The following is a 25,355-nucleotide window of genomic DNA, read 5'->3' on the forward strand; positions in this document are numbered from 1 at the left end:
TTTGGTATTACAGTCCTCTTCACTTCTTTTTTAACCATATGTAGGATGGATTTCCATGGTGAAGAGACTGACCAGATGTAATAACTCCCAGAAGGAGTGTAACTAAACCAAATAAATGGGATTGCTGAATCTCCCCCCTTGCCCCCCCCCCCCCAAAAAAAAAAAAAAAAGAAAGTATCAGAGAAAGCTGAAGGTAGCATCTTACCTAGAAGGGGTGTGACACAAGTACCAGATTCAGGACTCCTTTCATCAAAGTGCCATGATGACTTTTCTGTTCCTCGCAGGGCAGCGTGTTTGTAGGATGATTTGAGACTCTCTCCACAAAGAGCATGAAACTGCATAGAACAGGTACGGTCTGTGGGCAGCTGAGCACAGTTCTACCGATCTGACTTTCCTTCTATATTTAAGGTGGCTTTTTTTTTTTAAGACCAAGCATAATGAGTTCTTGCAATTGAGCATGACTTGTGTTCTAGTTAGTGCTTTTCTGTCAAGCTGTTTCCTTAATTTCTCAACATTCATGAAAGTAAGTTTGTATTCACTTCCTCTCAGATTATATTATACTAATGGAAAGGAATCACTGTACACCATAAAATAGAGTGAATATGAAGTTTCTGTATGGAGCATTCAAAGGTTACATAGAAGAATTAACATGGCAAATATGTTGTGCTAAAATTGATATACTCATTTAAAAGTTAGGGGAATGAAGGTTGAAAAGTTCATATAGCTGTAGGCTTTTACCAAATGTCTTGTAGCATTGTCCAGAAGCTTGTATGAGAATTTACAGTTTCCATATGGAATATTGATTAATAAATATATATTATGCTGAATTTGCAAACCTTGGAGTACCTTTTCAGTACTTGAATGTAAGAGCAGATGGGGATGGTATTTGAATTTTATGGATAAGGAGTTTTTTTCACAAGTCCTGAATTTTAACAGGAAGGGAAGAGAGTAAACTGTAAATCTCATGAAATGGTTCAGTCAATGTCTTATGAACTTTGGTTGCATAAGACCATTTTCTCATCTCAATCTACTTGGCCGTGTTTCATAACCAGGTTTGTACTGTGCCTGGTGGTGGAAGGCATGAAACGGGACTGCATTCCTCTAGTCCTCTGCCAGTAAATCCATAGCTGTCAGATGTAACTTGCACCAACTATAATACCCAGACTGAGAGAACTGTACTTATAAATTAACCCTGTATTTAATAGTTTCCCTGGTGCTAATGTATGTTGGAGACTCTAGAAAAGAACCCCAGAATTTAATTGTTGTTAGTATCACGCTGGTTTATGTTCTGATATAAACTAAATTTGTATCATGTACTCCCAATAGTATATGGATTTCCTATTATTGTGTTATTTGTTTATTGTGGTATTCTCTGGACCTTTGAGATGGAGACTTAATAAAAATAATTAAGTGGTGCTGTCCATAGCAGCAACAATAGTAATAAAGAATCTGACTAATCCACAAACAGAAACTCAGCATACTGAAAAGGAAGATTATCTAAGGAGTAATCACAATGTTAATACTAATACCAAGCTAATCCTCTTGAAATAATAAGCTTGTTCAAACCCCAGCACTGGGCATGAAAACTCAGTGCCTGAGTGCAGCTCAAGTCCTTTCTTGAGATCTGAGGAGCACGTGCAGGGGTTACAGGCTTCGAGAGTGTCAGAGGTCAAATTTCACAGGGCTGGACATTGCCCCATGTCTAGCTGACAGTAAGTGGTGTCGGAGCTGGCCTACACTGGAGCAAAACTGCCCTTCCACGGAGGTTATGAAATAATGATTGCTTTTCCTCTGCATGAATGATGCCAGAGGAAAGGACTTGATGGTTTATCAAAATATCATGCTTAACTTCCAGCTCAGGATATTTCAGCTTTTGAAATAAGTTCAAAGGTGAATGTGCATTTAAGAATCTTATAAAACAGCTGAATGCTTGCATAGGACTTCTTAATTAACCCCTCTCAATTGCTCTGTGGATTCAATTGTACTTTAAAAGGTAGGAGGATTAAGAGACCTTTCCAAAGAATTGCTTGCAAGCCATAATGTGTGAGGGACAGAGCAGTGAATGAATCCATGGGTCCTTTATTAACTGGTGTAAACTGGCAGCTGTTTCCCTGATGTCTGGTATTTGGAAATACTGAGCAACTTGAGTCTAGCTCTACCTTCATAGACTGAACTTTTTCTGAGAAGAAAGAAGTCATGCCTCTGATGTTGGACAAGGAAAATCTTGTGCTTTCAGAATGGTAATGCTGGGAGTGGATCTGTCCCAAACTTGCATTGAGCTATTCGGGATTTTTCCCTTATTTTGTATGCTTTGTTCCTCCTTTGGAAGCTGCTCCATAATGCATAACTCTACTATTTCACCTCTTGCTGTTGTGGCATTTAAAAAATATATTCCAAAAAGCTGCTCAGGTAAATGAAGATTCCTGGGATGATATGTTCCATCTTCTTGGACAAAATGGGACTGGCAGTTGAGTAATTGCTGTAAGCAGTGGCATTTTTTACCCAATCACGCAGTTGTAAAAGCAGCAGTCTTATCTTCTTTGCAGCACTGGAAAAAGCAACAGTCTTTCTTTCTTTCCAGCAGTGGGAATTATTTTTCTAATGAGATAAATGGGGAGAGGACTTTCAAGGATTTGCTTTGCACTTTGGAAACTCTTCAGTACCCTAATGCTCTGTTTGACACACAAATATTCTGCCTCTTTAACAAGAGCCAGCTGAGAAACTATCTCCTTGAAGATCTACATAACAATCTTGAAAGCCCATCTGTGAAACTCCTTGTATAGTTTCCTCCATCTCTATGCAGCCTGTCTAAACTGAAAGGGAAGCAGAGCTTCAAGGGGTAAGGATAGAAAAGGTGGATTTTTCCTTATGAGAAATGTAGCACTTTGGACTTCCTGGCTGGCACCTCTGTGTAAAATAACAAGCCGAGGCTAATATTATGAGCAAGTGTTTTCTCTAAATGAAATATCTGGAGAGATTCAGTGTTGGTCAGGCTGTATTTAAGTCTAGACATTTTATATTCCTTTTGACTTTCTGACATTGTCATTCCCTCAGGCAAACTGATTTTTTTGGCAGTGTCCACTCAGCAGCTTATCCTTTTTATGGCTCGTAGTTGGTTCATACGAAAGCTCTTGTTCCTTGTTGGACCCTTATGATGAGAAACAACATAACAGCAGATACAATTATTTCTGTTTTCATTCACTTGGTTTGATGAAAAATCTGTGGAGAGAGTGATAAGGAAGGAGGCTGGAACCTCTGAGAAGCAGATGTCCATTGCAGGTAATTAATGCATGGAACTGGCATACCCAAGAGTTTTATAAGGGATCTGACACACGTCAGGATACAGCTGACTGCTTTCCCTGAAGCTCCTTTTCTGTCAAGCATACTTACCTTTTGACGTATCTGTAACTACCTCTGGGTACAGAGGTCTCAAAGTAGGAGTCAGATAACTCTTTCCTTGATTTATGGTGAGAGGGATGAGAAAGGATGTAATGCTCTTCAGGTGAACAGTTTGCCTTTTCCTCCCATTTATGCCTAAGCATGGTTTGATCCAAATGACATCCCCAAAATGAGCAGGAATCTTTCAGGTTTCTGTCACTGTTAAATTTCTTACAGAATTCACAACAGATTAATCAGGACATTTGTTTGCAAGTATCCGTGGAGATGTTGCTGGAGAAAGCAACAATGATTGTGCTTGTAGTAGACTTTCTACACAGCAAGTCTTGAACAAACTCTTATGCTATTTTCTGATTGGAATAACACTTCTGTGGCTTAAATGTAAAACAGGAAATCCCTTAACTAATTCTGCAAATTGAAGGTTCTTCAAAGTAGCTAACAAGTAAGTGCATTTTTCAATGGTTTGAGGTTCAAGATTAGTATTTTTCTGAGATTTTTGGAATGCCAATCCTTCCCTTCCACTGCATATTGTCTAGAACTTCTTGGGAGCTGCCTATATCACTGACATGCTTACCCTAGTTGCTTAATGTTTGAAACTGTATTTTGAATTCAGGACTTCACACATTCAACAGACAACCCTACCAGATTATTTTGGGGGCTCATCTACCAGATCAGCTGAACACTTAAGGAGAAAACAGCCTTCCTCAATGCAGGCTGGAGAACTTGGGCATGCAACATTGTTGGTCATTGGTCTTTTTTTTTTTTTTCTGATCCTCCTGCTTTGTTACCCATTTTTCCAAGTAACCTGTTATCAAATCATTTAATATAGGATCATCTTTCTCAGTGACTGCCTGTCAATTTACAACTGTATTTCATACAGTAGACTGCAGTTTTTGATCTCAGAAATCTACCCTGGAATATGACCAGCCACCAAAAGTGACTTCTGGAATTACTGGAATTCTGGAATTCCTCAAGCTGACCAGTTAACGACTAGCTCTGCTTTTCCAGTCTGCAGCACGAACACATGCAGCTAGGAATAACAGGATCTATTTTGTATTTTCTTTTGTGTATGCTACTTCTGTCTACTAAGTCTTTGCTCACAAATGATCAATTTTTGTCAAGTACTGTGGGAGAATATTTGACTTCTTAGCATTGCAAAACAAAACTCTGGTTGATTTGATCTCATTTTCAGGGTTTTCTTTGGGAAACAGGTGTTCACCAAATAACCTCATACTTTTAAGACTAATTATTTTCTTTTTTTTTTTAACATTGAAGTTTTTAATGAAATGAAGCAATTGCCTATCAAATACCTTTCAATTTAAAAAAATGACAGGCTAATTACTTGTCCATTTTGCATTACTGAGAGACAAAACTTTGGCTGTGAAATGGAATTACAATTTCTAGTATAAGCTATATTTAATGCTTTTAGTTAGAAGTGATTGTACTGACAGCATGTATTCTGCAAGGGTCAGAATGTCTTTAAGAATCTTCCTTTTCAGATTAACTTTTGAGGTTTTTTTCTTGTCTGGGGATGTGAGGTACTCAGAGTACCCTAACTCCCCACCCCCCTTTCCCTTTTAGAGTATAGCATCTAAGAGATCTCTCTCTACCTCCTTCCTGGGAACTTGCTCATGTGTGCACTGATGCTGATAGGGAGTGCTGTACTGGAAGATTCAGCAGCTGAGGGTAATTGGCCCATGGTTGCTTCAACTGTACACAATTTAACGATGCCATTCAGTCTCCCTAGAGTAATCCAGTATAGCTGGAAAGCACCATGGCTTGTCAGAGCAAGCAGGCAGCTGGCAGCCAGGAGGTTCCAAATTCTCGCTCTGCTTCCGCTATCCACTCTCTGTAGGGTCTGTCTCATCACCTTCCAGCCTTGGTTCAACACCTGCGCTGCCTCACTGCACGATGAGGGTAATGCCTGTTTACCCACCAGCATCGCACAGCCATTTTGATTACTAACTTGTTAAAGCCTCGCTCATTGCCCTCAACGCATGCATTGTTATAAAAAGATGCTCTCCAACACAAAATATAGCAGAGGAAGCAACTGGGGAAGAAAGCACACATATAATGAGCAAAGACCATTCCTGAGGAAGTGAAAATTTCTCAAACATTGTAAAAAGCTGCAAAGGAACAAAAGAGTTTGGTCCACCACAGCTGATGCTGGGAAGCTGATGCTCAATAGACTAGAGGAGACAGGAAAGAAATCAAGATCTTAAAACATTATACAAAAAGTTAGACTGTATACAAACATTTGCTAGTCAGTGATGCAAATGGTTAAGAAACGCTTCCTGTGAATACTAAAGGAGTTGCTATTTTGACAAAGAGCAAGATTTTTCTGTGAGGTGAAGGGTAATGAGTGCTGTGCAGCTAGATGAACAGAGCAGTCTGTGCACAGAACAGCTGCCAATACTGCTCCACTGTCAGAAGAAAGAATAGAAAGAGCAAGGGAGAAGTTAAAACAGGAGAACAAAATAGCTGAATTGTTAAAAGCCAATTAGGTAAACATTAGCAAAGCATTGGATCATATGTACCTGCTTGTGTATTTGTTTTTAATCCTTCTCCTCAAAACTCACTGCTTTCTGTGATGAAACCAGAAGCCCAAATTATCTCTGCCTGACGGAAGTTGATGAATCTTTTAATGCAAGAATGGAACCTCACTACTAGATTATAGGGAGCATAAAGCCTTTGAAAAAAAAAGTGTAAAGGATTCAAGCAATAAAAAAGGTAAAGATCAGGAAGTGGTAGTGGGTGGCTAGATAAAGGCAACTTTTGTACCAACTGTGCGGAAAGTGTTTCTGCTGATACAAATTATACAGGCGACTATCTTTATAGTTCAGTATTAATATTGCAAAAAAAGTTATGAAAGTTATTATCAAGGAATTATGATGTGTTTTATAGAATGGGGCAGGTGTAGAGACAAGGCAGCATCATGATTTGAATGGGATTAAAAGTGCGAATTAAGATTAAGGTGTTTGCTATCTTCAGTGTTTGGATGCACTTCAAGTCAAGAGGGGTATGTTATAGAAATAACAAAGCAATAGGATGTTTTCTGCATAAGATCACTACTGCTATTAAAAAAACTATAAGAAATAACTGCAGGGGCACTAGAACCACAAAGGGGAAAATAACTAACAGCTGAAAAGTTTGGTGTGATACAATGTAATCTGATGTGATATTAGGACCTGGATTTTCACTGTACTCTTCAAGTGCATAGAGAGGAATGTGAGTGAGTTAGAGAATGCGGCACTGGATAAGCTTATAGAGAAACGTTAAACTCAGATTGCATAGACGTTCTTTTCACTGGCAACAGAAGCAGCTGTTGTTTCTTGTAGTTAGTGGACGCGTGTACTCTCTCATTTTCTAAACCAAAATATATAACTCTGTATTGTACCACATTCTCACTCCCTCACTGCATGAAATCCCTCCACCAGCTAGGAATCGGCTTATACTTTCCTTTCTTTCTAGCCTTCTATTCCAGTTATCAAAGCTGGACAATCCCTGAGTATAAGTGGAAGACACATTTAATTGATTGTGATAATTCTTAGGAAACTGTATTCAACTTGGACAGTAAATCCATGTAGTTGGACTACTATACTTACTATAAGTGTAAAGAAGATCAAGTGGTTGCAACTAGGAACATATATAGAATATTGAAATACCTTAGCCAAGAAATCAAAGAATAAGACAGACCCATGGAGGCACTCAGGGGGCTTGATAAGCTCTGATGGTTCAGCCAACACTGAGATTAAAAAGGGATACCTCTTAACTGTTAAGTGCTGCAGAGAAATTGACAAAATTACAGTATAATAAAACATTGCATTTGATAACAAAGTGAAGCTTTATCCAGACAGTGCACTAATAGTATTACTCTCTGGAGTGGAAGGTGATGCATAAAATAAAACAGACATGAGAAGGCTGTAGGCAGCACAGGTGAGAATTCTTTAAAAGATGTCAAGTGCCAAGTGGAACATTTTAAAATCAAATGTGGGTGTTAGAAAAAGATTAAGGTCTGAAATCATGGGACAGGAATAGCTACAGAGAGACTAAGAACAGGCCTAGAAAAAGTTAAGGGAAGGCCAGCCCTGGAGTAATCACTGGCAGGAGGGCAGGACGCTATATGAGAAACATGCTCGCGATGCTCTGAACAGTGCAGTAAGCCCTAGCCAAGCACGAATGGATACACTGTACTGACACACTGAGACAAAAAAGTTGAGAGTTCATCACAGTACGCTTCCCAGGTGACAGTCCTCATAGCAGTAGTCAGCTGAGTGCAGGAAGGCATTCCTGTGCCCTTGAGTCCATTAACCTCTCCTTAACAAGTCATGGCAGTGACTCTGACTACTTACCTGGCTCACACCTCTGCTAGGAGGAAAGCGAAAGAAGATGACTTTCAGGTCCTCTAAAATATAAGTCATCAGATATGATAAGTTTATACAAAAGTTATGAATACTTATTATAACTATTCCTTTTACACCACAGCACTTGTCATTTAATAGTATGCTGTCAAACTGAGATGTCACAAAAGATATACAACAAATACTTTGGTATAAAACTGAATTTGCATCAATTACATCTGACAAAGAATGGAATGAGCAATGTATTTTTGGCAGGCAAGTAATTAGTGAGAAGTGGTTTTGACAAAAGGACTGTTCTACAGCTCAGACAATTAAACTATTCAGTGTTGCTCTAACTGAGCTGAAAGGAACGACCTTTTCACATGTCTTGCCTCCAAAGCTATAAGAAATCTACAGCAGAACAGCGTTACCGTCCATACACAACCATTCAGTTCACACACCTGGAGTGCTGTTGTACAGACTGTGCCTTGATTTTCTTATTTTCTTGCCTCTGCTACTATGTCCTGCTACTGTGGCCCCACCTTGTGTGTTAGGTTCAAATTTTTTGTTCCTATTTGCAAGCTTATGCCACATAGCCTTTTCTGTGCCAGCATTCCCATTGGCATGACTCTTCTGTTACTCTCAGAGTGATTTTAAGATGAAAGCTCTTGGGGTGGGGGAACTCTCAGATACTGACATAATAAATGGTATATAAGTAGTTGGGATAGATTCCAAACCAGAGGAATGCAAGTTAAGAAAATATTACAAACTTTTTGGGTATAAAGATGAAACCTTTGGCACATTTTCCCCTTTCACCACTCAATGCCAACACAAAGTACTTAACATCTTTTCCATTCATTTAATTTCATTTCAATACATTGTCTTCTTGAAAGCACACATCCTAGAAAGATTCATTTCAGTATAACGCATAGCAGAATAAAGTTCAGATTCTCCAATGCAGTGGGACTTTGACTCTGGTAAGTGCTGTAAAGATGATGGTATTTCATAACTGAAAATCAGGTCTGTTGGCTTGGAGGGGGACCTGGTGATAATGAACGGATTGATACTGGGAGGCATGCTTTGTGGAGGTTTGAATCTTGCTTCAGTTTGTTATTTACTTATCGTGACTTGCATTGTTCTCAAGTCATGGACTTGAGAAGGGCTTGTCTGAACAAGAATGTGCTACGTGAATTACTTGAATCAGTTTATAAACCTGCAGTGTTAAACTGTACAAAAGGGTGTGTGGGAACACTTCGTTTGGTTTTTGGTTACAGACATTGTAGCAGACACCAAGGAATCCATCCAAGAGATACATTCCTCCCAAAATCTTTAGAGCCACAATCCATGGAGCTACTCATTTGCTCTTGGCTTTTATACGGTATCTTTTCTGGGATTATCTTGGTATATCTCAAGTAAATTCCTAATCTTGCAAGGCTTTCAGGTCTCATCTTTCCTGTTGTCTACCAACAGCATGGCCAGTGCTTCTTTTTAAGGACTAACGTTCTTGCTTTAACTGGAAGCTTTAAATGTGTTATGGGTCATTTCTGTAATATGTAATTCACTGGCATGTGAAGGGGTTGGGTCTGATGATCTGGCATTGTCCTCAGGCTGTATTTAATTTGAAGCAAAAGCTCTCCTATGCAGTTTACCCTGGCTCTGCACCATTGGTTATACAATGGAACTTTCTCATGTAGTTAACAAGGCCTGTTCTTAGAGTAACATCTGTCTTGTGATCCTGAAGTACAATAACATAAAAATCTATTTTCCCAATGAAAAAGGAGGTCTGGATTTATCAGGATTTTTTTTTTTTTTTCAAACAGAAATTTCTCTATCATGTCTCAAAGATTGCAGTACTTAAAAGAAGAAAGTACGATATTCTAGTAAGGTTTGGATCTATCAAGGCAAATTCCCTAATGGTAGCTAAAAACATCACTTAGTACCATGTCTACAACCGAGGGGACAAAATAACTGTGAAAGTCATACAAGGTGCTGCTTTTGATCATAAAATGAAAACTAATCAGCTGAGAAGCTATGATCTTTATGTGCAAAACCAAAGTAAAAAGAAGCAGCTCCATATAAAATCTTTGTCCTGTTCACCGACTGTGAGTGTTCCACTAGCTTTTCAACCCAGTTTTCGAATTTACTCCCTGACCCTATTTTATTTGAAACACATTAATTTTACTCATTCACCTTTTTTCTGCAGCACACTCTATGATGGCAATTTTGGTTATTTGAACGACTATTTTAAAAATATATATTATGTTAATTGCTCTGTGAATGCTACCATTTATCTTTCTGGATGAAATTAATCAATTTGGTTATTATGGCTTTCTAGACTGATAACTTTTGAATCTCCCAGCAAAAACATCTCTTTTCACAAAACATGCCAAGCTGATACAGAACACCTAATTTTCACTGTTTAGAAAATATTATTTTCTTTTTAGAAAAGAATATGGGTGAGAAAATGTCAGTAAATGTGTTTCAGAAAATCAGCACCTAACGCGTTACATCAATTCTTCTCTGGATCCTAGTAAGACTAGTAAGTCGTTCAACCTTGGTTCACTGACAAAACAAATCATTGTCCATTCATTTACACATTAACTTCAAAATCAGTGCAATGAAATGTCATACCAAACCTACCATATACATTCTTAGGAGAAAATCAATATAACACATGGGCTACAAAAGCTACTAATGTAATAGAAAAAAGAACATGTGATCCTGTCACTAGAGAAATCCTGGTAACAATTTTTAATGACAAATATCTGAAAAATGCTGTATTTCTCCTTACTAATTAATAAGGACTCAAAGTGGAGTAGCATTCAGTGTTTTAATCTTTTCTCTGCTTGCTAGCCCTGGGACTCCATTTTGATAGTAAATCTGTGCATTTCTCTGACACCCACTGATTTTAGAAAGGATTCCATGTATATGGTGTAAAAATCCATCTTCATTTACCTATGGTAATACATAAAAGATTTTTATCTTATGGATAGCCTCTTTTCCCTGCATGTTTTCACCAAAGATTTCCAAGAGTAGCTATGACTGACCAGTGCACAAGAATTTCTGCTGGTGGCCCCTCAGAGTAAAACAAGAACTGTCTAAACTGGGTTAATAGATAAGTTTGGCAATCCATAAAAGAATAACAAAGAAAACATTTTCCTTTCAATTTGTAATATGTGTTTCAGGGTTTAGTGTCTGTTTTCTGTGGGGTTTGGGATTTTTCAGTTTCATCTAACATTTTCATATAGAAACTAGGATTACAGAGAAAAGAAATATTTTAGTACAAACACCTTGTTGAAGGCACTGACAAACAGTTTTGGATTTTCCCCAACTCTGATAATTATTCTAAAAAGAAATACACATTCTTGAAAAGGATTAAAGCAAAGAGGGCTGCCCATATCCCACACAAATGTACAACCATGCTTCCTCTATATATGGTAGTGCCTCTGACACATGAGAAGCTGACAACCGGAAAAGGAGTGTCACACAAATAACTTCATCAGAAAAGAATAGCCTGCACTAGCATTCCTTTCAAGTTATGTGCCTGTCGAAAAGTGAAAAAAAAAAGGTTCACTGAAGATTCATTTTAGTTTTTTGTAACTGTCAACAGAGGTCTGCTCTTCCCTATGATCTTAAGCGTACCTGATTCTGAAAAGGGATGGCTGAATGAGGTCTTACCCTATATTCGTTTTCCATGTAGGTGCCAGCAGGTCATCAAACAAAGATTTTCAGTTAAGGTAAGCAAGGGTGAATAATAATTCACCACAGAAATTGTTCCCAGTTCTGCATGATGTGTGCACCTTTGCTTCTGCAAAACACTAACTCCATGTGAAGTGGTAACACCAAGAATTCCTTTACAAGAACTGACACAGGCATCTCAAAGCGTTCAGCTGTGCCCTTGTGCTGGCTCCACAGATTTTCTATGTAGGTCACCATGTAGTGTTTTACTGGCTCCACAGACCACTTTATGTCAGAAAGTGACAATGACTGCTCCAGTTAGAACTTTAAATGGGGAGGTACGAAGTTAGAAGTTGAGACCACCCAAAAGAGAAGAGACTTGCCACAAATGACAGGAAAATGGTACTAGGCTTTTAGCTATGTGTTGGGGTAAAGTTTTCTTAGAATTGGCCAAGAGGATGAGACGGGATGTAGTCAGGTTGCATGTTGCAGCTCTGTTAATGTTTGCTTAATTTGTAAATAGAATGGAAAAAAGCCCACAAACCTTGATCTTTTCTGGAAGCCTAACACAGCCAGCTGTAATATAAATTAATTAGCAGTTGATTCTTACTGAGGTTTTTTTGTAAAGAAAAAAAGTCATAGTGCCAATATCCCTTTTATATGATTGGTGCTTCTGATATATGACAGATTGTTAACTTTTTTATTCTTACATCACTCTGCCATCTAGGTAGGAAAGCAATCCCACAGTGCTTCCAGCAGGGTCTTCAGGAGACTTGAATTTCAGCTCATAGCACTGTAATTAAGACTTGGAGTTGGGAGTTTGCCTTTTACTTGATTCTGCCTTTAACTGACAGATTAAGTTGTTGTTAAATTTCTTTCCTAGATTTTAGAGCTCAGAAGAATTTTCTTCAAGTACAGTGAAGGGATCTCTGGTGCAGGTTCAGACTTATCCAGCTTTCCATTGTTGGCCACATAACTCCTGAAACTGTAAGAAATTTTGAAAAAAAAACACCACTTGCGGACAAGAGAGGAACAGATACCAAGTATCTTTTAGAAAGTCTGCCCCTTGCCTTCTGAAATTTCAAGGACTAAATGGAAATATTTTCTTCCAAGGAGAGCATGGAATCCTCCATCCTCCTCCAGCATGGAATATGGGCAGCCATCTTGGCTTCAGTGGTCTTCAGGAATGCGTGTCCCTTCTTAAAATCTTCATCAGACCTGGGGACTACCCCATAAAAGCAGCAGAAAGCAGATTGTTTTAATATGTTGTTGTGGAGTACCAACTATATTTTATGTTAGATCAAGCAGGTTGGGGAACAGACAGATAAGAGTGGAACAATCCCAAGCTGGGGGAGTGGTGGGGAAGCAGGGAGTAAGTACTTTTGAAATATTTCCCTTTGCATTCCCAGCTGAGTGTTTTGGAGATGGGGTGACTGATGTTATCTGGCTGTGTGGGTCACAGTACTGAGGCAGCATCTAGCAGCTGAGCATGACAAGAACAAACACACCTAGCCTAAGTCCTTCTTGCTTCCTGTACAGACTAGTCACAGCTCAGGACAGAAAAGCCATTGTTACAGTTGAAAGAATACATTAAAGGAAAAAAAAAGAAAAAAACAGGATTCCTGTTAAGAGGTGTAACATCTGTTCCTTCTAGTGAGAGCAAAAAAAATCTCACTAGAGATCAAAAAAAATTGATCAACACAGTAATTGTTCTCTTTGTCATGGCTTCACATAGGAGATTTGTGAAGTGCATATTTAATACTAAAAGAAAAACAACGCTCAATCACATTTATAATACCTGTATGGTCATTATGTTAGGAAAGGATCTGACCGGTGTAGGTTAAAACTGAGCTCCTTTAAAGAATGACTTGAGTGAGAGCTTAATGCCATTCTGCCTGAGGCCTTCTGGGAGTGAAACTCCCAGAGTTTTCATGTCCTCAGGGTATCATGGTTTTTACTTTTCTGAAAAGGAAAAGATAACTTGGAAAGCATTAGATCAGGTTTCTGAAGGGCAGTTCTGGTACAGTATCTGTCTTGCTGAGATCTATATACTTGTTATCCTGATTCTGTTAATTAAGCTCTGCAAATATGCTTATCTATTTGAAGCAAATGCTGTGACAGAGGATTTTGTGAGAAAAATTGATATTGTAGAAGATAAAACACAACAGGACTCTGAAACTCACAGGAAGGAGTAATTCTGAGAAGAAGGAATGGAGAGAGAAGTGTAAGAATCTCAAGATCTGCACTAAAATGGTAAAAATTAAGATTATTAAGATTATTCCAGAGAATAACACAATGCCCTTTTAACCTTTCTTTTTAAAGACCTCCTTCACTTTCATGACAATAGTCTTTTTTTATACAAGGCAGCTTAAACTTTCATCATTAAATGACTTTTCTATAATATACTACAGAAATACGGTTCAAAGCCAATAGTGTCAGAGGGCATTACATCTATGCGTAAAGCAGAAATGAAGAGAAACTGGTGTTATTTAAGAAATGTCCCCTATTTCCCTCAGCTATTATATTTGATGTGTATTAATTTTTAGAAGACAACTCCAGGAGAACTATTTTCTTAAAAATAAAATTGATGCATAAACTTGTGACTCTTGTCTTTACTGCTGTCTAAAATCCTCTGAGGTTTTCACCGGAGGGAACAGATACTTTGCAATTAGCAAGAACTCAGTTGAACAAAGAAGAAAAAAAATCTATACCCAAAACCCAGTCTCTTCATAGGAAAATATATTAAGCAGTGAAATAACAAAGAAAATTATAGCTAATTTAGACTGACAGTGTTTTCCAACTAGGCAGAATGAAGTGAACTTTTTAGACAAGTTGTTGGGCTAGATTGTCAGAGGATGTAAATAAGCATAATCATTTTCTTCTTTAGGAGATAAAGTCAATAATTTTATTTTTAAAGGCAGTTAAAAGAGGCAGGGCTTCCAATTCTCAGAAGCACAAAAGATCAATGTAAGAAGGATAGAGTAGTGTCTGAGGCTGGAGAGGTCTCAATCCTACTATCTTTATCTTAGAAACTTGCAGATAAAACTGGCCTGCAAATAATTCAAATCATCCCAATTGTTCTATGAGGGGTTTTGATATTCATTCAGGGACCATGAAAGTACATTATTTCTGGAATGTCATCACTCATCTCCTTGAAGGGTAGCACAGAATCAGCACAGTCATCATTAGAAGTGGAGAATATATTTAGAGAGTTATTTTATGACCTGTAACAGTCTGCTGTACCGCATCAAACTTCTCTGTAATGTGATATGCTTTGCAGCCTCTGGACAAGGAAGAGTCAAAGGATTCACCAAGTTTGAGAACCTTAACCTAGAACACATTGTGATCTTCAAGACAGAGCATAAAGAACAGCAGTTTCTGGGAGCAAAATGGAGAGTCCTCTAGACCCTGTATTCTGCTTTCTCCTTACCGAGAGAGAACAGGCATTTCAATTAATATTGTAGGAGTAAGATGTTTAGATGAATATTACCTGTCTGCCTGAAGACAGATTTCCTGCTGTGGGGGGAAAGAAAGTAAGAGACTGATTTGCTGGAAACCTTCTTGATCCTCTCTGGTACAGAGTTTATACAGCTGGCACCAGACTTCAAAGGATTGCCTTTCTTCAAGGGATTTAATGTAGTCCATGTAAACTGCCTTCTCTGAATACAGACCTTGCTGAACTGACCTTACTTCTTCCACAGAGTATATTCATGAACGCGTCACCCTTGAAAACATAGCTAAGGCAACACACATAAACAGAGAGTAGGAACATAGAGCAGTAATACTGTTCACAGAGTATCACTTGCCAGGATGTCTGAGCTTGTGTCAGTAAAATACTGTGTGTGAACTTAAATCTCTAGCATCAGTCTGCCAGTGCCCAGGTGTGAGATGATGTGGACCTTAATTGTAGTTACAGGTTCATCACAAGAACTTGCAGCATTGACATACACTCCACCCGGCCCCTTCACATGTCCATGTGAAGGTCCCCTCTGGATAATTTGCAGCTGGCAGATGTTAGGAAGCTGTTTCCTACTGTTTATCAGCTACTAGACATTGCTTCCTGACACATCTGTTGTCTGAAGGTCTTCATACCAAAGAATAGTGTAAGAGGACAGCATCATTCACGTTCAGCTAACCTCTTTAGTTTTGTCCTAAAGGGAGCTATGACATCATTGTCTATTGTCATGGAAGGGTAGTTTAACTGCTCCTCAAGTAAAAGTTACTGCTTCTCCTCTCACATTTGATACCTGACTAACAATAGTGCTGGACTTACCATTCACTAATTTGTCAGATGTGGGTGAAAAGTTTACATTTTAGCAGGCATCCAGTGAACGAACTTGATCGAGGTCTCAGTCAGAGAGGCATGTAGACCAAAGTCTGTGGAAACTTCAGAGATCAGATAGCCAGTCTGTTTCCAGCAGCATTTGGCAACAGCTCAGAGAGATAATTACTGTTTCATAAAAGAACGCAAGATAAATAAATATGCTTTTTTACTAACGTATAATATGTTCTTTGTCATTTCCTTAGGGATATAAGGCTGCTTCTTACTACCTGTTTCATTTCAATAAAAATAAGAGGAAATACAGGATTAATGTAGTTTAAAGCTCACTTTTTCAGACTACAGATATCCTGATACACAGTTGCAGCCAGGTAAGTACTATTATCACAAGAGAAACTACCAGTTCAGGGATAATGGGAGCTAATTCAGCATCCTCTGCTCATACATTTACGTGGGGGGGTTTGTGGGTTTTGGTTTTGTGGTTGTTTTTTTTAAAAACATCAGTGAAAGTCAGATTTGTTCTAGAAGCAGAGGAATTTGAGTAATACTAAACTGTTAGGGAAAAAAGTTTACATTTTTATTATAAAAAAAAAAATGTGAGTTGTCTCCATAGTATATAAATGCAATGCAAAAACTTCTGTTATGATTTTATAAATATCAATAAGAATGAGTCAATTAATGTGTAATTGTGCCTACAAGGGCTCTACTTGTAAAGTGTACAATGTATAAAGAACAAAATGAGGGCTTCTGTTCAGTCAAGGAACAATTGAAATTAGGCTGTGTTTTGAGTTGTCCATGTCAGAAAATAAATCCTTCCTTCCATTCCAAGAAGAAAAATTTCAGGTTTTTTTATGTTTGAGCAACTAAACCATCTCATAGTTCTACAGTATGTGAGATCTGGTTGAAGCCTCATTGAAATAGATTGGAACAGATCCACTACTTTCAGTGAGTCTTGAAGCAGACTCTGTCACATTAAAGATTTGAGCAACAAAAAAACCTGTTTTGAATGGAGTTAGATGACAAAATACTAAATACCAATGTTGATTTCATTTAATAAATTCCAGTGATGTATGGTCCTGACGTATGTGTGTTTTCAGGTTTTCATTTAAAGCATTCGAAGTTCAGTTGCATAATGTGATTTCATACATTGAAAGATTGTAAACAAGTTGAAAAAAACGACCCACACAAACATTTTTCCCAAAAGATTTTTTTTGGTGAAAAATATAGCGTTAAGTGTATTTTTGACAAAATAAGTTTTGTTTGACAACTTGAACCAGATCTAAAGTTTCAAATGTCAGCTTAAAAAATTCTCAAACTGAGACTACTCTGTGAGCCTTCAGTTTGTTCTTGCTCAGTTTATGAAAAAAATGCTATAAGAAACCAAGGGTTACCCACATGCCTTTACATGCACTTCTTTGTGGTCATGTTTTTACTGTTCTAAAACCATGAACAGCGTCTATGACCTATCTGCTATTTCTGTTACGAATAATTGCAGTAGCTTCTGCTCTAAATCATGTTCTGGGTGCTGAAGAAAGAAGGAAACAACAGCTGTGCTTGAGGTAGACACTTTGTCTGCATTGTCCCATCAGCTTGAGATCCTAAGCATTTGGAGGACAGGCAAAAGCCAACTTTTGAACATATGCCTTTTGCTGTAGCTGGGTTCTTTAGGTTCTCTCCTTAGGAAAGTTGGAAGTGATTTAAATCACTTCCTGCTTACTTTATCTCTGCTTTTGCACTTGCTTACTTGATTGACCAATGATGCAATTTTTAATCATAATCTTTTTTTGCCGTAATAAAATTTAATGGCAAAATTCCCAAGAAGGTGCTCTGCTGGTCTTTCAGCTTTATTCAGAGGACTGCTCTTCACCTTAAAATACTTTGCCTCTTTCCCCAACAGACAGGGCATGGGATAACAGGGCCTTGACGTATACTGCTGAGTAAAAAATATCCATTTACCTCCAATATGAGCTTTCTCACTTTCATAATTAGGTCCATCCCACATGAATATTTTTTGTTCCTGTTTTGTACTTCCCCATTAGGGGTAGGACTGCAAGAAAAGCAAAGGTAAATTTATGGTCCAGAAGAAGCTGCCAGCCTGAATTCAGAGCTGACCTAACATAGGCTGTCTAGTTAGGTGTGGATGTGGGTCCCAAAAGGGGTTTTGATAGGGTTAAGGATGCTATTAGCATTGAGATTAGTATTGACACTAGTAGCTACTGGTAAACACTGACTGGAGATGGAGAGAGACAGGAAGAATCAACAGGTTCTGCCTAAACCTGGTGGTGTTATGATACACTTTTCCAAGTCTGATAAAACCTTCTGGACAGACAGGGTATGATTAAAGTTAGGCCCTGCAAGGGCCAGTGAGCTAAATTAGAAATACTTTTTGTTAGATTAAGTGGGTTAAGGGTTACTAAGAACAGCTCTTTCTCATTGGTTCAGTGACTTAAGCCTTCTAAAAATAATAGTGAACTGCTAACTATGCTTTCTTTTAGCACATTGTTAGTTTTTGTAATTCCATTTTCTGCTCTTTTAGGTATGTTCTTAGGACTTTGTGAGTTTGGGGGGGAACATTTGAAGAAATAGGAGTCATAATGGAATAAGTGTTCCAGTTTTTATGTGTTCTTGCTATTCGACCCATATGCAGGTCTTTTTGCATATTTTAGACTTTTGTCTGTGATTTTGTGTTTTTAGAAGAAAAGTTCAGGATTAATGCCCAGTACTTTAAAACATTGCACTGATAAACATGGTTTGCTGTCTACCTATCCATGCTATTATATATGCTTTATATATATAGACACACATGTTTTTATGCACATTATAATATGTAGGTAGTAACATACAGACATACACAATTAATATACTTTATAGACTACTTTTAAAAACTCCATTCTTTACAAACTACTAACAAAACCCCAAACCATGACATAACATGACATAGGAAACAATTTCTCTGAAAACATTTATTTGTTTTTTTTCTGGATTACAGAAGAGGATTTATTAAGTAAGTATAGTGTTTCAAACACAGAAGACAGTACACTTTCATTAATTGATTTAAGTTATTAGTGACAGAAAAAAAGTAACACGTGTTCTAAAACAACCAACACACACCAAAAAATTGCTATACGGTTCAACACCATTTCATAGGACTTCCAGATAATAACAAATATTTTCTGCAAGATTGTTCTTTTAGAATTTGTTCTACAAGCTTTAATTAACACATTTAGCAGTGGAGGAGAGAGACCTGTGGGTCTCTTATATTCCAATTTAAAATATTTTGTTTTGTTTTGTTTTCCTTCAAAATGTGAATGCATTGAAAAATCATGGTAGCTTTTTGCTTCAGATGAGAACATTCCATATTAGATGAGTATAACATGTTTTGTTTTGGTAATTTCATTTTTGGTTTTGACTATATAACTTTCTTCCAGTTTGTCTTGCTGAGAAATCTTAGGTTAAACTTAAGTTAAACCATCCCCTAATTTTCTCATGCACTGCTTTTTCAAAAGGGTTAAATTAAAGATTTGATGTTGGATTTGACCCAGCTGTGTTTGATGACATAAATGAGGGCAGAGGCTAAGCCTGACTCTGAAATTGGGACCTTCTAAAGAATTCAGCTGGGGGCACATGAAAAGCAAAGCAATGCAGCTTATTCACAGCCTCATTGCTCTTTTGAATTTGATGTCTTTGATATGATGATGATTTTATATCATTAAAATAGTCAAACATTTTAAAATAAAGGTGGCAACTGAGGTTGAGAGATAAAACCGTACAAATTGCAAAGTTTTCATCTTTCACTTGTTTCACAAAATGCATACTGCCCCAGACTAATATAGGGATATCTGTAACTGTTACCCTTAAATGGTGACTAAGCTGTGTGTAGGTAACAGAAGCAGATAAGTCAGAGAAAGAGAACCTTATTCCTCAGTAAAGACTTGGACCATCTGAGATAAAACAATATCTGTAGAAAAATAAATTTGATTTAATAGAGAGTGATAAAATTGATAGAAAATTCTGTTTTTGAAAGTCTGAAGGTTACTACTTTCTTTAGGTTTCTACAGTAACTATGGAAATGATGTGGTCACTATTCAGTTCAAGAAGTGAGAAGAGGAATAACAGAGTGGGAGGATATCATCACCAACAGAAAACTCCTGAGAGAGTAAGTTTGTAATTAAGTCATTATGGATGCTGAGTTAGGAACTGAGAGAAATCACTGTTTCAGGTTTGTACAGCATTTAAGGAGATATTAGCAGATCCAGTGGTGAGGAGCGAAAAGCATCAGAAATCACGTGTGCATTGGATTTATTCCTGCTGGGCTCACCAATGTCAGTGGCAAAGTTCCCACTGACCATAAAGTCGCATGCTCAGGCCCAACTGCTCACATTGATGTTTGCTTTTTGTTCATGATGAAAACACTGAGATATGAAATGGGCAAAAAATAGTTTCATTGGGGTAATTGTGATCTTTGAGAAGTCTAACAACATAGTAATCTGATTGCAGCTGCAGTATTGGCCATTTTCCTTTACACATGACACATTGACTAAACTCCCTGTACAAAAAAAAAATCTGACCTTTCTCTGTACTTCAAACAAAACATGGCCTTTATTGTACTAGCAGTGCTGCTTATAACAGGGGTAACAGAAAAGGGATAGAAAACTTCTTTTTACAGATGTAAGTGGGTTGATGAGACTAGCAATGTTCCTTTTGGCTTGACTTTGTCTCTCTTTAGGACAGGGATGTGTGAAATGGGCGATTAACTTTTTCATGTTGGGCCTCTTCTAGGCTGCTAAACCTGGAAAGCATGAAATGTGACTGATGGTGTTAAACAAGTTATTTTAAGCACAGCTCCCAGGTATTCACTACTGAATAGAAGCTGGAAGATAGAGTAACTGTTCTGTATGTGAAACAGCATTTTTCCTAATAGGTGTTGACTGGGGGTTAAAGTTTAGGATTTGTTGGATTACCAAAAATTACTTCATTTGTGTTAGTGATTTGAAGTATTTCTTCATCAATTAAAATAAGTTAGGTGAGGTATACCGTCATCCTGTACCAATAAATCCAGGAGGAGAATCATAGTACTCAATATCAATTACTCCTAACCTTAGTAAATTCCTGAGACTGTAATCTCTTCAGGGCAGTCTCTATCTACTATGTTGCGTTTGAACAATGCATAGCATAACGTGCCTCTACTTTTGGTTGCCTTCCCAGTCCTATCTGAATACAAAATAAGTAACATCATTATCATTCCACCATATTTCCTTCTTGTAATCAGTTTTGCCACAATTCACAAAATAACATCACCAAGGCTCAGAATTATCATGCCACAGCCATAATATGAGAACTGACAGCAACAAGAAGCACTATTCTTTCTTCTGAAAGGGAGTCCCCTAGTAAAAGTAAAATTTAAGACCTTTGAAAGGCCATTTACTATTTATAATTGATGTGGCTCTGTGGCAGGTAGTGCAGTCTTAAAATAGAGGAGAGTAATGTCTAACATTTATATCACTTAGGTGAGTAAAATGAGTTGTGGGCATTTGCAGACCGGGTAATGAACCATGACTTCTACTGATACTGAAGTTTAGAAGGTTATTGTGGAAGCCTGGACACAAATATGTTTGAAATAAGCCTACTAGCTTAAAATAGATATATCAGCACTATAAATTTTGAATTCTAAATTCATGAACATGCTTGCATAATTATAGCAGTAAGAGCAGCAATAATAACAATAAATAATGTGTAATCATTACTACATAGGCGTACATTTCTCTATTCAAGTAGTCTTGTCGGTACTGTGGTGAGGAAATTCACAGGAGACTGATATGAAATCAAGAATCAGACCATTATTTGTAGACATTCAGAATTTGACTCTCAAATTTTAAGATTAGTCTGCAAACCACATTCCCATTACTTGTTTTTGTGCTTGTGATTTTTTTTAATCCACATCATAAATGCATAAAGTATAAAGTATATCGCATTTTAAATATTCAAAGTACAGTAGAGGCATTACTGTTAATTATGTCTTTCTTATTCCCCCACAAAAAGAATAATTTCTTGCTCCTCACCATCTTTTTTTCCCCTTCAGTGAAGTGTTATATTCAGTGCTAAATATTGAGAATTTGCAGGGCCTCCCAAGTTAGATGCCTGATTAACTCCTGCTTCAGGTTTGATGAGATCTTTCTCTGCCTGTCCTGAAACTGTGCTTGGACAGACTGGAGAATGGCATGTTATGAAGCACAGCTGTAAGTGCTGGAGACAGGAGGGCAAGATTCACATTTGAAGAGATGGGAAACAAGGTCTGAGAGAATTAGGAGCAAAAGTGCTAAACCTACACATCCTCCTGAAACCAACTTCTCCAACTTGTCTGTTAATTGTCTTGCTATGTTGCAGTAATCTTTATCCTAATTAAATAGCAAACCAAAGAAATCTGAAATTGCCCTAACGGGAATCATGCTTTCTTCACATCCCAGGAGGTGCTTTAGCAGCCACTACAGAGTATTTTCAAAATACTAAGAGAGAAGTTTGATATTGTTAAGTGTTTGTGAGCGAGAGAGGAAAACATCCAAACTTAGCTTCGGAAACCCTGTTCAGTGCAATACAGAAACATCGTTACTGAAGTGAATGGTGTAGCTCCATCTTTCAGTCACTAAAGTGCAGTGATACACTTTGCAGGAAAGGGACTTGACAGTGATGTTGAGGCAACACTTCTGCTATCATGTAGACTTGTGTCTCAGGTCACAGCCTCTTTGCCATTTCTACCATTTGCATGTTAGCCCCATCTCTAGCTCTTGTTTGGGGTGAATCAGCTGATTCCCTAGGTAGGAAGACTTAGGAACAGGGCAAAAACTGACTCAGAGGTAGGATTCACCTGGAGCTCTCTGCACCTGTGACTTCAGGTTCAGACACATGCCCAGATATCAAAGGGAATACCCAGGAAAATCCAGGGCAAAGATCCTTGAAGGCTGGCAAAGCAAAGTGAGTAACACAGATTGGACTTCAAGCCTTAAGAATCTGTGTTTGCCAAGGATACTTATCATGAGCATATATGATTGTCTATGATTGTTAGTGGTTTTTAATGTCCCTTATTTATTTCTGATGAAGCAAATATGACATCTGTCAGTATCTGTCTTAGGTGAACTTTCTATGATAACACTCCTATAATAATAACAGCACTCATATGCATACTTGCCTTCAAGGCCTGAAATGTGATATAGCTGCTATCAAATTTCCATGCACTACTGCTTTTCAACAGTCAGCCTCTTCCAAGATAAAATTACGACAGTTAACAGTATTTCAGGATGAAAACAAAATCTTGCATGTAAGTACAGCTTGCCCAAGCAAGGATATATTATCATTTTTCTATAATGTGACTCTGTGGGGTGCTGCAAGCTGCGTGTTTAGCTTGTGCCTGAGTTGGCAAAGATGGACTGCTATAGTCTGAACAATCCATCCTTACCTCACCTGCTGCTGCTTAGAGAGGGTCAGCTTATGTGAGGATGAGGAAGAGAATGGCAGGCCATGTAAGTAGCCCCAGTCCAAAGCAGACATTGTCCCTACAACCACAGCTGCCTCAGGCCTTCCAGGAAAGGGTCAGAAAGCTTCACTCCCTGGGATCTCCAGATCCTTTGGGTTCTGCTTCTGGTCCTGTCTTGTCTTCAGCCCATACTATCGAGAGCATGTCTTTGCACTTCCTTTGTTAGGGAAGCTGCTGGGAAGGAAAACTAGTTTATCTGAGGTAGGCAATGGGAGGTGGATGTTAATGTAAGAAGATGCCTTTGGAGGTGGGGAGGAGGGTGGAGTTCTGTGTCTTAGATGGGTTGGAGGGTATGGGATGAGGTAGAGTGGAGGGAGAACATGCCAGAAGAGGGGCAGGCTGAAGAAGGGGGAAAGGAAATGTTGCTGTCCCTCTCTGCACCGTTCAAAGTGTCCCTCAGGCACAAGACCTAAGCCTCCATTTTTACATATAGTCTTTCGCCATATATGACTGCTTGCTCCCAGGCCTGCTCAGTTGAATCTGAGTACCCTTTTAATACTCTTCTGACTTCTCCCAGCCTTTTCTCTTCCCCAGCTTCCTGTGCCATCTCTTCTGCCCCTGAAAAATACAATCCTTTTTCTTCCTTAAGACAGCAACATTCAATTTTCCTTTCATAGCTATGCAGCTTTGAGTCTTCTCTGCTACAAGGCAGTCCAATAGTTTAAGTGGCGAATCATCATGTTGTTAATATGTATGATACTTAAAAAACTCCTCCAACTTCTTTCCTACTATAAGAAACATTCTGATAGAAGAAAAGAAGGAGTCACAAACTGGCTTCAGGCTAGAAAACAATTATAATCATAGTGAAAGTAGCTAATTGACTTTCCTTTAATGCTGAAATTCTAAATAGGGAACTTGAAAAAATACTTTAATGCTGCACAGACCTGCCCATTCCATCAACATTCTTTAAATCAGACTTCAGGGAGATAGAGTGCTAGCAAAGGGTAAGGGCTTTTCTTGTTTGTTCAGTAAGTGTTTGCTGAACAACAAATATTTTTTTATTAGGGTGTGACTGGAAAGCAACTTTATGATGAAATGTGCTCAAGTATTTTCAAGTACAGCTTGTTCAAAGGAAAGTACTTGAAAAAAGGGAGTGGTCTTAAATGTGATCCCAAAGGAAGCTCTTGCCAAGTGCCTAGCTAGAGGAACATATGCCAAGGTGAAATATGCCATTATCAGGTATAAAGTATCAACTGTTGGTTGGTTACATTCTAGTAATGAACCATCATGGAATTATAGATCAATCTGTCTTTGATTCCTACGCTGTGTTTTAATGCACAGTGAGCTATTTTCTCTGTACTATTCCATTTTGCTTAATTGTCCATATTGTTGTTAAGCACCTAGAGAGTAAAGGGGTTTTGGCTGAATCTGGAAAGAGTACACTAAGCTATTAAATGGAGAATTTCTAATCTACCCTTACATTTAAAATGTTATAGTCTTCTATCAAAATATTAATCCAGGTGTGACCATTAAAATCTGAAATTCTTTATACCAGCTTTTATTGACCATCAAGCAGATGTGCAATCTAGTTAAAATGCATAGGATATGATATGAAAAAAATTAGTTCCCTTTAAAACCATTCCTTAAGATTGAGAACACATATCATATATATATATATATACACACACACACACACACACATATTATCATGTCTGCAGTCATAGTAATGTTGGCATAATATTCTTAGGCTAAGTTAAAAGACCACAATGAGTCAAATTTTACACAAAGTGTAACTATTTGTTTTCCTGTCCTGCATGAAGAGAATCATTTCTTGGTGATCACCACAGAACAAAACCAGGACACCACCCACTAGCAGCTCTAATTATTTCTTAGCTCTAGTTAAAGAAAACTGATATTCAAAAGCCAACTGGACATGGTTATGGCCAACCTCCTCTAGATGACTCTGCTTGAGCAGCGGGGTTGGACCAGATGACCTCTAGAGGTCCCTTCAATCTCAACCATTCTGTGATTCCTAAAACAGAGTTTATGAAGATGAAGCCTTTCCTAAATGGAATTCAAAGGCAAATGTTTGTTATGCTTGAAGGCTAACAGACAAATGCTTAATGGCATTTTCAAACTCTTTACTGAAGATGTAAATCTTCCCTGTCCAATCCCATGATAGTTATCTGCTTCC

The 25,355-nt window shown here is 38.0% G+C and overlaps 1 protein-coding gene across 1 annotated transcript in view; it reads left to right on the top strand.

Annotated features, from left to right (window-relative positions):
- The window catches only part of INPP4B (inositol polyphosphate-4-phosphatase type II B), a 391,067-nt gene extending 371,225 nt beyond the window's left edge, over positions 1-19,842 (top strand). Inside the window, exons 28-30 of the mRNA XM_041123453.1 lie at positions 11,437-11,473; positions 15,942-16,064; positions 19,742-19,842. Coding sequence (XP_040979387.1) covers positions 11,437-11,473; positions 15,942-16,016 — 112 coding nt within the window. The 3' untranslated portion in view covers positions 16,017-16,064; positions 19,742-19,842. The remainder of the gene's footprint in view (positions 1-11,436; positions 11,474-15,941; positions 16,065-19,741) is intronic.
- The last annotated feature ends 5,513 nt before the right edge of the window (positions 19,843-25,355 follow it).

The sequence above is a fragment of the Aquila chrysaetos genome, chromosome 1 (assembly GCF_900496995.4).
Source record: "Aquila chrysaetos chrysaetos chromosome 1, bAquChr1.4, whole genome shotgun sequence".
NCBI classification, from domain to species: domain Eukaryota; kingdom Metazoa; phylum Chordata; class Aves; order Accipitriformes; family Accipitridae; genus Aquila; species Aquila chrysaetos.